Raw genomic sequence first — 12284 nt, 5'->3', positions numbered from 1 at the left:
CCCTCACCTCTCCTCCCTCCTGTCCCTGCTCCGCCATCTCTTTTCCCCAATGATCCATGACTGTAACTCTGTAACTCTGAGACAGACTCCGGTCTGTCTCTCGACCAGGATTTGAGTGGCTCCAAGGCCACGCTCACCTGCTTCCTCAGGTGTGTCTGGCAGTGGGCAGGTGCACATGGGGCCCCAGTTGGTAGCCATTGGTCTGTCCTGGGCACGGCTTCACCAAGGCCATGGCTGCTGGGCCACAGAGGCCCCCCCCCAGGGGTCTCTCAGCAGAGAGGCTGCATCTTAGGGGCACCTGCTCTGCGGGTGGGGTCCCACAGGGGGTGTCTCGCAGAACAGACCAGGCTCCCCTGGATTCTCCACAAAGGCTGACAGTCCGGGGCCCAGACACCGTACACAGGGCACATGCAGCTGCGGGACGCGATTGGAACAGAGTACACGCAGACCTCAGACCATTCGCAGGCCTTGGAAACAGCACTTATATTTGAGCTGGGACAAGTTTTCACTTGAGTGAATGGGTACCAGGAGGGCAGCACTGAGGGTGGCGACCCTGCCCTCACCAGGGACACACACATATAAATACAAACACAGCACGTTCCCTCACACGGGGGCACCTGCCACAGTCCCCTTGACCATCATAGTGATAATGAATTAGGAGGAAAATGAAACTGTTTTGTAAGTGATGCCACCAGAGCAAGGCGGCTCCAGAGGGCATTTTAGCACAGCTTGGTGTGTGGCTTCACACAGAGTGAGGTGGCCTTGACCACCAGGGCTCCCTGCCACGGTCCGGCCTCTCCTTGCCCAGATGTGCCCAGGGAGGGGAGGAGGGCTCGGACGTCTCCAGGAGGTTGGCCGCAGAAGCAGGGTTCGTAAAAGCTGCTCTGTTTTCTAACAAGCCAAAAACTAGTTTTCAATCTCCACCCTCTGCATCATGGCGCGTAGGGGGGAGGCTTCTCCCCGGGGAGGAAGTGGGTGAGGGTGAAGATGGGGGGGGCATTCGGGGGGGGCCGGCAGCTGGAGCCGGGCTGGGACGGAAGCTGCACATCCTCGGACAGAGAGAGGTCAGAGCCAGGTGAGGCCGGGAAGCCACCAGGGGGCTGCAACCAAACAGAAAAAGCCTCCTCAGCCGTTGGGAGCCCAGCACGACTGGCGCTCCTCAGAGCCCGCCCTGGCCCGAACCCCCAGACCCAGGCCCTCCTGGTGGGAACCGCTCCCTGATCACTGTGCGTTCCCAGGGGGCCGCAGGGAGGCCCCGATTCAGCCCCACTGGGCCCCCTTCTCGCCTGTGGGCACCGGTCTTGACATTCAGGAGGGTGGCTGGTGACCACCTGACACCGGGATGCACGGACGTGCAAACGCCGTCTAAGGAAAAGGCTGCCCAGCTCATCTGGGGTCCTGGGTTTACTCAACACTTCATATTTTACAGAAAAAACCAAGAACATCAACATTTTCCACATAGTGTGATGGTGAATTTTATGCATCAACTTGGCTAGACTACAGTGCCCAGACGTTTGCTCAAACTGCTGGATGTCATTTTGAAGGTGTTTGGTATCCATGATGAACATGTAGACCAGCAGATCACCCTCTCTGGTGTGGGTGGGCCTCGTCCAATCAGTTGAAGAGGAAAAGACTTAGGTTCCCAAGGGAGAGGGAATTCTGCCTCCAAACTGACTAGACTCAAACTGCAAAATCTGTTCTTCCTGGGACCTCTAGCCTGTGGACTGCCCTGCAGATTTTGGACTTTCTCCCTCTATATATCTCTATTTGTAGCATCTCCTTCTGTAAATATATCTCTACCTGTGTCTACTATGTGCACACATGCTATTGGTTCTGTTTCTCTGGAGAACCCACACTAATACACATAGACACAAAAAGTGATTCTGCAAAGAGAATGTTGGGGCATGCCACAGACTGTAAATTAATAAAATTTCCAGTTTTCCTCCACCTGCCAACAACCTCTTAAATTTCTTTCTTTTTTTTTTAACTTCTAGAGGTTAAAAATGCCTGCTTAAAACCAACATTAAATAAAGCAAGCAACCCCTCTGTGATGGGACACAGGTGAGTGTGTGCAGGCTCTCGTCTTCGGTGGGGCCAGGTGGTTCCTTGCTTTCTGCTCAGCAGGTGCCCAGGGACCAGGGATGCCAGCCTGCCTGCCCCCTCTCCCTGGAGGAACCCCGGACCTCAGGCTTTGAGAGAGAATTTCCTCACAAGTCAGGGCTCTAGGGATCCAAGGGCCCTGGGCCCCTGCACACCTCCATTGCTTTCTTTCTCTCAAACTCACACTTCTTTCTGACCTCAGGGGACAAAGGAAACCTCCAGAGAACATCCCTCAGATCTGCGGGTCCCCAGCTCCCACCAGGCATGTGTGTGGTCAGTTCTTTACCAGAAATGAGCAGCTGAGAGAACCAGGGAGTAAACCACACTGACCACGGAATAAACCAGTGGGAACCACAGAGGAGACAGCTGGAAATACACGGCAAACCAGCGAGGATTGCAGAATAAACCACCAGGAACCACAGAGTAAACCACCAGGAACCACAGGGTAAACCACCAGGAACCACGGAGTAAACCACCGGGAACCACAGAGTAAACCACCAGGAACCACGGAGTAAACCACCAGGAACCATGGGGCAAACCATCAGGAACCATGGAGGAAACCACCACAGACCACAGAGAGAACCACCAGGAACCACGGAGGAAACCACCAGGAACCACAGAGGAAACAACCAGGAACCACGGAGGAAACCACCACAGACCACAGAGCAAACTACCAGGAACCATGGAGAAAACCACCACAGACCACAGAGAAAACCACCAGGAACCACAGAGCAAACCACCACAGACCACAGAAAAAACCACCAGGAACCACAGAGCAAACTACCACAGACCACAGAGCAAACCACCAGGAACCATGGAGTAAACCACCATGGACCACAGAGCAAACCACCAGGAATCACGGAGGAAACTAGGCTCTGTCCACACAGGCAATCCCATTGGGGGCAGACGAAAAGCCTCTTAGTTACAGGATGCAAGGTCCTTAGTTACAGGATGCGAGGTCCTTAGTTACAGGATGTGAGTTAATCCTTGGCGTGTCCTTGTGCCTGCACTTCCTGACCAGGCAACTCTGGGAATAAGGAAGGTGGGTTTTCTTCTAAGGTGATTGTTCTTTTGACCAACTGCTCCAAACAGCCCCCAAGAGCTGCTCACTCCCTCTCTTATGTGGGAGTGTTTTCCGCTGCTAAGGACTGGACAGGACACTTGCAATATCCCTTTCCTCCTCTGATGGGAACAGAGTCAGAAACATCAATCTGTCGTTTCCCTCCTGACGAGACACATAGCATCATTGATTTGTCAGCTCCTCGAAATCTGATGATTGACGTGTGTGTAATTACGCTCCTACGTGTGCTGGTGATAAAAGCTGATCAGGCCCTTGTGGAGGGAGCCCAGGCCGCCCTTGGGAGGGAGAATTGGGCGCATCTGCTGTTTCTGACGAGCCAGAGGCCCAAAGGTGGATGAGGCTGGAGTACGACACCGGAACAGAGCCACGTGTTCACCAGCACCAGCGGTAAGGAGGGGAGACCGTGCCCGCCCCCTGCAGCCCCGTCTCCCGAAGGAACAGGAGCAGGACGGCTGCCAGTACCTCGGGTCAGGACCCAGAGCAGCAGGCGCCCGGATGAGGTGCTGTCCTCTCCGGGTCCTCCCTGTGGCCAAGCTTGCGGGAGGGTGGTAACAAACCAGCCAAACGCCGGGGCTCAGCCAGGAGGAAGGGCCCTGCGGGGATCGCCTCTGCCCCCAGCCACGTCCCAGAGCTGCCTGGAGTCCCCGTGTGTGGGCGTGACTGTGGGGTCTTGGGGGGGACGCTGGGAGGACTGGAGACAGCCGGCCCGTGGAGCATGCCCGTTCCTCGACGTCTGTGCATTTCCAAGCTGGTGTTTGAGACCACAGGTGGCCAGCCAGCCATGGGTCCAGCCCTCCCTCCAGCTGTGGGTCTCACGTTGTGGGTTCGGCAAACTAAGAAGATGAGGGGCAGAGTACAGCGCCCAGGACACAGGCCACGCCCAGACGATGTGGTCCTTCCCGTGCTGGGGACCAGGGAGGGTGGCCTGGAGGTGGGATGCAGGTGACGCTCCCAGGTAAGACGAGGGCTGCCAAGGACGGCACCTGGGTGTCGGGGAAGCTGACGTACCCGCCCTGAGAAGTGACGCTACCGGGGGTTACTGGCAACCAGCTCATCTCCTGACGCTTGGATAATTCCTTTCCGTGTCTTAGAAATGGGAAGACTCTCGAGCCAGGCCCCTCCCAGACTCAGGACTCAGCTTGCAGGTCCCCATGCGGCCAGGGCGCCTGCTCGGGACTGGTGGGACGGCTAAGGGGTCGGCTCTCATGGGCAGGAGAAGGCCTCCCATGGCACAGCCTCCTCTGGGAATTCCAAGGCCCTCGGAGCCCTGGGCGCACAGCCACCAGCTTCATGTTCGTGGCAAGCGGAAGGAGCCAGGTGCGGAGAGGCAGGGCTTGCGCCTCCACGGGGAGGTAGAATGGTCCCTGAATCCCCGCCCAGCGGGCCTGTCCCGGGCAGGATGGAGGCTCGCCACACCCACTGCGCCCTGGGGCCCAGAGAGCCCACACCCGCTTCCAGCCCCATGAGCTGCCGGGCCTGGGGAGGCCACCGTGGACCTCGCTGGCCGGGCTTGTGCCGCAGCCCCGGGCGACCAGCCGGGCCGAATCTGCGCGTTCCTCTGCGTCATAAGGGGCCGCGGAGAGGGACACCACGCTCTCCTCAGCCCCTCCTCAAGTCTGGCCGCCGCCTCTGTCCCTGAGCTGGTGGATACATACACCTGTCCTAAACAGCCGCTGGCCCTGAAAAGGTCTCACGTCCCGTCAACATCACTTCTCGGGCACTGGGACCCCGAGCTGCAGATGAAGATGTGCGACCTCACAGCAAACGGTCGGGGTCTCAGCACCCCACCTGCCCACACACACAGACGCAGCCCCTCCGGTACCTTGACCCTGCGAACTTCCCAGAACTGCTCAGGGGCTGTTGTCATTAACACAGACCAGAGAACGTGCCAAGGCCACCGTCCCGCCCCCGACAAAACAGAGGCCGACAGGCTGTCTGGGCCAGAGGTGCTCACCCCTGCTCCCCGAGGACACAGGGCAATATCTGGGGACGTCCTGGTCACCACAGTGGCAGCTCGTTGGGCGGGACGCTGCTCTATGAACAGGCTTCACCCCCACGTGCCCCCTTCCACAGCAGCCCCAAGGCCACCAGAGTTGTCCTCGGGTGAAGCCTGTGCACTTGCCGCTCTCGTGAGTGCTGGCAAGCCCTCGGTTGTATTCAGTGACTCTGCCTTGTCACAGGGGCCCGGCAGCTGGCACATCCCTGGTCGCTCTGGCCAGGAAACTGCAGCCAACTTGTGTGGGACCTGGTCACGGGTCAGAAAATCTCAAGGCCCCGAAAGACGTGGCTGGCTGGGTCACCAGGGCCACACGGAGCAGATGCCCCAAATGCCGCCGGGGATGCCGAAGGTCCAGTGCGGGGCCTGGGGTCACCCGCCACATCCCTCAGTCGTCCCACCCCCTTTGCTGGTCCACACCAGCTGCATCACCCCATTGTCTAAATCGGGAGGGGGAGCCATAGACCCCCCTTTTCCTTCAACCCAAGCCCCCACCCCCGTGTCCCACCCGAGCAGCACTCCCTGGATGACAGCTGCCTGGGACGTGAGCACCGCTCCGGCCCGGGGACGCTCGGCCTACCTGCAGGGGCAGCGGGTACGACGAGCAGGTGGGGACAGCCGGGGGCACCGGGCAGAAGCCTGTGTAGGCCAGGATCTGCTGGGCGGGGTTGTAGAGGACCTGAGGCGCTGTGGATGGGCCGTAGGCCAGCTGGGGCAGCGGGACCTGCCGCAAAGGATGGAGACATGTCAGCCGAGCCCTGCTCTGGGGAGCCCCGTCCGGCAGCCGCTCAGGAAGGTGGAGTCCCGAGGGAGAGATTCCGAGTCCTCCCACCAGCCTCTCTCTAACCAGAACTAAAGCCCAAAAGCTGGGTTTCTTCTTGCTTTTCCTTTTCCTGTTTGTTCCGGGATCTGCCGAGAGGCCCAGCTAGGCCCAGGCTCTATTGGGTTTTTTTGGAACAGTGAGGAAACCCCCATCTGTCTGCTCCAGGAGCGTGTGTCACGGGCATCTCCGAGGGGCGCTGATTCCAAAGATGCCCCCGGCTCTAGTCAGCAGGGCCCTCTCCCCACAGGGGCTCCGGGTGGCACAGGCGGGGGTAGGGCTCTGGCCGCAGGGATTTCTGGAGAAGCACAACCAAGACCAGAGCTTCCCAAACTCCTCGAACTCCGGCTTCCTTAGCTCATGGGAGGCTCTGATTCCCCAAAGGAAAACAGAATGTGGGCCCTGATTCTTGACCTCTCTCTCACCTGCCCCCAGAGAGGATGGGCTGTAGGACGGACCCTTCTCCAGCCGCAGGCCAGCCGCTCCCGACGGGGGTTCGGGGTTCCCAGACCAGAGGTGCATGCTCCCCTAAGAGCCCAGAACCTGGATCCCGCCTGACACCCATGGGGCAGAGTCGGGAGGGGCTGCGAGAGCACGGGCAGCAGCACAGACGGAGCGTCTGAAAACTCATCAAGCCCCGGAGGCGCCAGGGCAGCGTCCTGAGGAGGGGGGCCCGCAGCGAGGAGCGCACCAGGCGCCCCGCCCCAGAGGAGAGGGCCGGAGCGGGCAGAGAGCACCCCAGGGCTGCCTCGCCGCCCCTGCCCTCGGGACGCAGGCAGCCCAGGTAGGAGGAGGGCCATCGCGCTTCCGTCATCCCGCAGGCCCAGTGCTCCGCCCTTTCCTACCAGGAGCTCTGGTCTGCGCGTCGAGTCAGTTAAACTCCGAGGAGTGAACAGGCAGCTTGAAAGCAGGGAGAGGACGGAAAACTCAAGACGGGGCCCAAGCCCAGCCACCTCGATGCCTTGATGCCTTATTCACGAACAAGCACAGCTGAGGGCCGACTGTGTGCGCCCCGACGTGGCCCGGTACCACCGGAGCTGGGCCCCAGGGCTGCAGAGGGTGTTTCGGGCCTGAGGCCTGGCTAAGGGGATCCGGGCCAAGGGGGTTGGTGAGGGTTGTGGGTCAAGGGTCAAAAGGGCGTCATGGGCTGGAGAGGAGCTGCCTGGCCTGGCTCAGCATTTCGGGGCCTGGGGAGGATGGGGTGGAGGTGTAGGGGTCTCCCAGAGGCGGCCTCACTCTGGGAACTACGGCCACTCTGCGGGGGACGCTAGGCGCCTCCTCCGGCCTTGGCTGCCTACACTGCCTGGTCTTGCCCTGACCCCTCGTGCACCCTCTCACCTCCGAGCCTCCCAGGACGGCAAGGAGACCCCAGCTGGGCCAGCAGGACTGTCCACCTGCAGCTCTCATCCCTGAGGCCAACGCAGACCCTTCCGCACCCAGGCTGGGCTGTAAGCGTGGCCACGTTGCCAGGGCAACCCCACCTCGGGAGACCCTCTGCAGACACGAGACTCCACGTTCTGCGCACCCGCCCACCCGGCACCCCACGGGACGAGCTGTCTGTGACCGGCCCTCTGGAGCCCTGAGTGCCCAGAGCTTTGGGTGGCTAGTGACGTGTCTTCGTTCCTTAAGATAATTCTTAAATTATAAGATCCATTACCTTACAAGAGCATCTACTCGTAGGTGTAAAATTTTAAGGAAGCACCTTGCTTGCTTCTTACAACACCCCTGAGCTCTGGGTATGAGAAAGGAAACTCTCCAGAGCGGGGCTGACAGGTAACTCTGTGTCCCGTGTGACAAGCAGCCTTTCTGGGGCGTCGCTACGTTCCCGAGAGAAGCTCCAGAAGTTTTATTATAAACTCATGAGTACAGGGACCTCTTCTGGAAGAACCACCGGGCTGACGGCCATCCCTGGGGACAGCTCAACAGCCTCCACCCGGGCTCCCAGGGGCAGGACCCGAACAAAACACTCTGTGTAGCCATCGAGTCTAACCTCACTCTCCTTGGGAATCTGCCAAGAGAGAAAACTCTGACCTGGCCACAGCAGGAAAAGCCCCACCGAGGGAGCCCACAGACCGCACTGTGGGACCTGCAGACCCCAGGTGTCCCGGGGGCAGGCACCTCTCGTCCTTGAAGGACCGGATGCTTGTTGTGCACGCACGGAAAGACACCTTGCGACCGAGCAGGAGCTGGGCCTGGCGTCTGCACCACCAGAGTGGGAGTGGGGCGGGGGGTCGCCAGGGTCTCCCGTGGTGTCTAGGGCTTTGTCTGGGGTCAGGAAACCTCCAAGAAACATGTCACTGATCTCGGGAGGCTCCAGGTGAGGCTGAGAAGTGTGGCCAATGGCCACAGTCTCTGGGCAGAGGTAACAAGCACCCCTCGGCAGTGTGAGCTGTGGATGGGGTCTGGCCTGCGGGGTTGTCTGCACGTGCATTTGCACTGCCTCCTCGTTAAAACCGGGTGAGGGGCGGGTGGCTGCTGGTCTGTGGGCGGTTGTGAGCTCTTCCTGGCATTTGTGGCCTCACGTGCGGCACCTCCACGGATGAAGTGTCAGGTCCCAGAAGGTGCCATCTGAGCCCCGCGCGAGAACACGGCTTGGAACAGCTGGTCCCCTAGAGAGGACGCTGCCCACGGAGAGACTTGCAGGGTGGCCTCAGGCACGGGTCCTGCAGTGCGGTCCCTGCCCAGGACCGCCCAGATGCTGAAGCACGTTCTCGGGGCCTCACTTTGGAGTTACCTGACTTTGGGAAGCACGGGCCTGAGCCCCAGATCTACCGGATCGGAGGTGTTGGGGTTCTGTGCTCAGCGGGCCACCAAGGGATGGACGCGGCCGTCAGGCGCCAGGCTCGGTGCCCCTCTCTGCCGCTGAACTTGCGCTCCCTGGACCGGCTCAGGTGGCGCGAGCCTCGGGGAGGAGGGACTGAAGTGCCCCCAGGCTGTGGTCAGCTCGGCTGGCGGCTCCACAGGCCCATGTCACCATCGGTGAGTCTGCCCAGCGCGCGGCAGACGCTACTCACCATGTCCTTGAAGGCCCCCAGGACGGCCGCGGTGACGATGCCCAGGAACAGGCCTAGGACATTCAGTGCCGCCGAGGCCCAGAGCAGCCGATACAGGTGGAGCACGTCCTGGCAGCCGCGGACGCCCACGAACTCGTAGTAGGTGGGCGGGTGCTCGGCGCTGTGTGGGGAGGGGCCTCAGCGTCACCCGCGGCTGCAGGGGGGCCACCTCGCCGCCTGAGCCAGCGGGGCAGACGCTCCGTGTACTGACGGGCTGGGGGCTCTGCTGGGAGGGCCCAGGCCCCTCAGGCGGCAGAGGGGGGCCCTGGGGGCAGGGCTGTCCCAGGGAGCCCAGAATCCATCTGGGAGGGGGCCCAGGTCTCTGAGCAGGACAGCCTGCCCCAAACACGGGCCCGGCAGACAGATCCCCGACCCGGTCCCCTCAGAGCCGGCAGGGCTTAGCGGCTGCTGGCCGCTTTGGCAGGGAACACAGAGGGGTGAGCCTCAGAGGGGACTCGTCTTGGCCCTGTGGCCTGGGCCCCGTGGTCGTGGTCTGTGCAGGCTCTGGACACAGCCTTGGGTTGGAAATTGGGTGAATTCCTGCTCTGGGGGAAGGGTGTTGGCAGCCTCCACCCCTGGGTTTTTCAACTATTCAGGGAGGGGTCTCCAAGACACAAACACTAAACTTCCTGTTGGCTTTAATGTAGGTATTCAAGCTATTAACACAAAATTTAAAAGACAATGTGGGGAGGGTTCTGACTCCCAAGGCGCTGGGACCTTGCACTGGTCCAAACGACAGGTGAAAAGCTGGACAGACTGGATGGAGCAGCTCTTCTGGGCCCCATGGGAGGTGGGGGGACCCAGGGCAAACTGCCGCCCCCGTCCCCAGACCGGAGAGACCAGCAGGCAGAGACAGGGTCTCGGCCTTCCGGGGTGGAGACCCTGAGGGAACCAGCACCCGGGGAGGAAGAAACGGGTCACCTGTGACGGTCACAGCCCACAGCAGGACAGGGCTCCCCGAGAGGCCTCCCCTCCCCTCCACCTCCCGGCAGCCCTCAGCCTCGGTCTTCTCATCTGTGGAACGGAGCCCACGCCCTGGCCTCACAAGAACGTCTGAGGGCTGAATGAGACGTGGGTGCAGCGTGCAAGGACGGGGGTGCGGAGCGGGGGCAGGTACGTCCAGGGACGTGGGGTTCCCGGCTGTCGGGCTCCCCACCACTCACCTCTGGCAGTCGTAGAGGTCGCAGCAGTAGCAGGTGTTGCTCTTCACCTTCAGCTGGCACCGACCGTTCAGGGAGTGGCAGGTGACCTGTGAGCAGAGAGTGCGGTCAGGCGCCCCGTGTCTGCAGGCCGGAGCGGGCAGGGGCCTCCCTGGGGGTAAGGACCCACCACCCTGCCCCATCAGCCCGGCAGCTGCCTCTCCTGAGCCCACGTTTCTTGACCTTCCCTTTCCTCCACCCAGTCCAGGTGCAGCAGGGCTGGGGGGCGACAGGGCCCTCCCTGCAGGGACAGGTAGAGGACCAGGCGACCAAAGCTTGCTGGACGAGGTGAGGGAGGGGGAGACGTGCCCAGGAGCCTGCAGGTGGGGACCCCTCAGGTGGGAGACCCTTCCTGAGCTCCCAGAGGACAGCTCCCGGCCACCCAGTCTGACCAAGCCAGCCCTTCCCCAGGTCACACGGAGGCCTTCCCTCCTTCCCCCGGCGCTTTGTAACCACCCCCGTGTGGAAGGTAAGTGGGGCAGAGACCACCCAGCTGCAGAGAGAGGACGGGGGCCTTGGGGAGAAGGACTTGGAGGGAGGGCCGTGCACCAGTGAGGACAGAGGTTCCGAGCAGAGGCTTGGGGTCGCCTGAGAGGCCAGGCGCCCGGGGCAGGGCCTGACCCCAGAGGCCCTTGGGGCCCCCGTGAGGCCCCGGCCCCTTTAGCAGCACCTCAAGCCACCCTTGGGCATGTAGCCTTTCTTTCAAGGTTCTGTGGGTAACTCCCGAAAGCCACCCACATCAGGAGTGGGAGGGCTTGAGCAGGGGTCCTAGAAAGATTTATCTGGGAAAACAGTCCCGACGGGGCGGAGACCAGAGACAGGCTGCTGGGAGCCATGAAAGTGAGCCCATGTGACTCAGGCCTGGAAGGGGGCTGGGCGGACGGCCTGACAGGTGAGGACTGGAGGACACGGAGCGGGGCAGGGGAGCAGTCAGGGCAATGCCGGGCTCTGAGCCTGGCAACCAGCACATGGGAAGGTCAGAGCCACAGGACGGCGAGCTAGAGGTCGCGAGACCTAACCCTGACCCTGACCCTAGGTGCCCCCTCCTGGGAGGTGTCACCTCTGTGACCCCAGTACCGCACGGAACACACTGGGGTGAGCAAGAAGGAAGGACAGAGCGGCACGAGGGCCTGGGGGTGGGGCAAGGGGCACGTGGGAAGGGCCTGGAGGGCCCGGTGACCCCCACTGAACAGGACGAGTCCCCAGGGCTCCGTCCGGCCGGGAGAAAGAGCAGGAGCACAGGCCGGGCCTTCGGAGACGAGGTGTGCCGCCCCCTGTTGAGGGGCAGTTGCAGAGGCCCCTTCGCCCCCGCCGCCAGCCACGCGGCCTCAGCCACGGCGTCTGCTCCCCGCATTCTCCCCGCTGCCCGCCCTGCACCCCTCCTTCCTGACATTTGTGCGCAGTGTCCGAGGCCACGTTTAGTTAAACCGATCAATCTACACAGAGCTGAGTGAGACGCCAGGACAGAGGGAGCCACGCAGCCACCCGGGATGGTCCACGAGGGGACGCCGGCCACTCTTAGAAAGAGAAGTGACATCACCCTGCAGACATCCTCGGCCCAGGGACAGCCGGCGAGTTTGGGGCCAGTGTAAATGTAGCATCCTAGATTTTAGTGCACTAATTAACGTCAATAGAAAGCTCATCGTAAAAGCCCCACAGACTGGACCGCACAGACTGGACCGGTGGATCCGGGGCCGCATCAAAGGCAGTCGGCAGCTGTGACCCCGGAGTGAAGCACCTCACCAGGTGAGGGTGAGGACGACGTGAGGGCGTGCTGGGGCCCGAACAGTCAGATCTGGACCAGGGACACAGGTTAACAAGTGGGACCAGTGCTGGCACTTACCTCCGTCTGGTAGACGTCGTGCAGGTAGCCGACCCCACTGGAGTAAAACTGGCACCTTCCTGCGGTGAGGGGCCTGGGCTCCTAGAGACCAAGAAGCACAGATGGAATGGGACCGCTTTACCCCCATATCAGGAGGGACCGGAGGTGATTTCAGACCTGTCGCCACAGGCTCTGAGCCCAAAGGAGAGAGGC

At 61.5% G+C, this 12284-nt stretch overlaps 1 protein-coding gene across 1 annotated transcript in view; it reads right to left on the bottom strand.

The window, feature by feature from the left end:
• Positions 1–932: 932 nt before the first annotated feature.
• Positions 933–12284, bottom strand: part of TMEM255B (transmembrane protein 255B) — a 32041-nt gene continuing 20689 nt past the window's right edge. The window contains exons 5-9 of the mRNA XM_060080243.1: positions 12093–12173; positions 10214–10299; positions 9012–9171; positions 5758–5901; positions 933–1100 (exon numbers count right to left, since the gene is read on the bottom strand). Coding sequence (XP_059936226.1) covers positions 933–1100; positions 5758–5901; positions 9012–9171; positions 10214–10299; positions 12093–12173 — 639 coding nt within the window. The remainder of the gene's footprint in view (positions 1101–5757; positions 5902–9011; positions 9172–10213; positions 10300–12092; positions 12174–12284) is intronic.

The sequence above is a fragment of the Mesoplodon densirostris genome, chromosome 17 (genome assembly GCF_025265405.1).
Source record: "Mesoplodon densirostris isolate mMesDen1 chromosome 17, mMesDen1 primary haplotype, whole genome shotgun sequence".
In the NCBI taxonomy this organism is placed as follows: Eukaryota; Metazoa; Chordata; class Mammalia; order Artiodactyla; family Ziphiidae; genus Mesoplodon; species Mesoplodon densirostris.
Note: the sequence above shows the minus strand (reverse complement) of the source record. Positions and strands in the feature narration are given on the sequence as shown.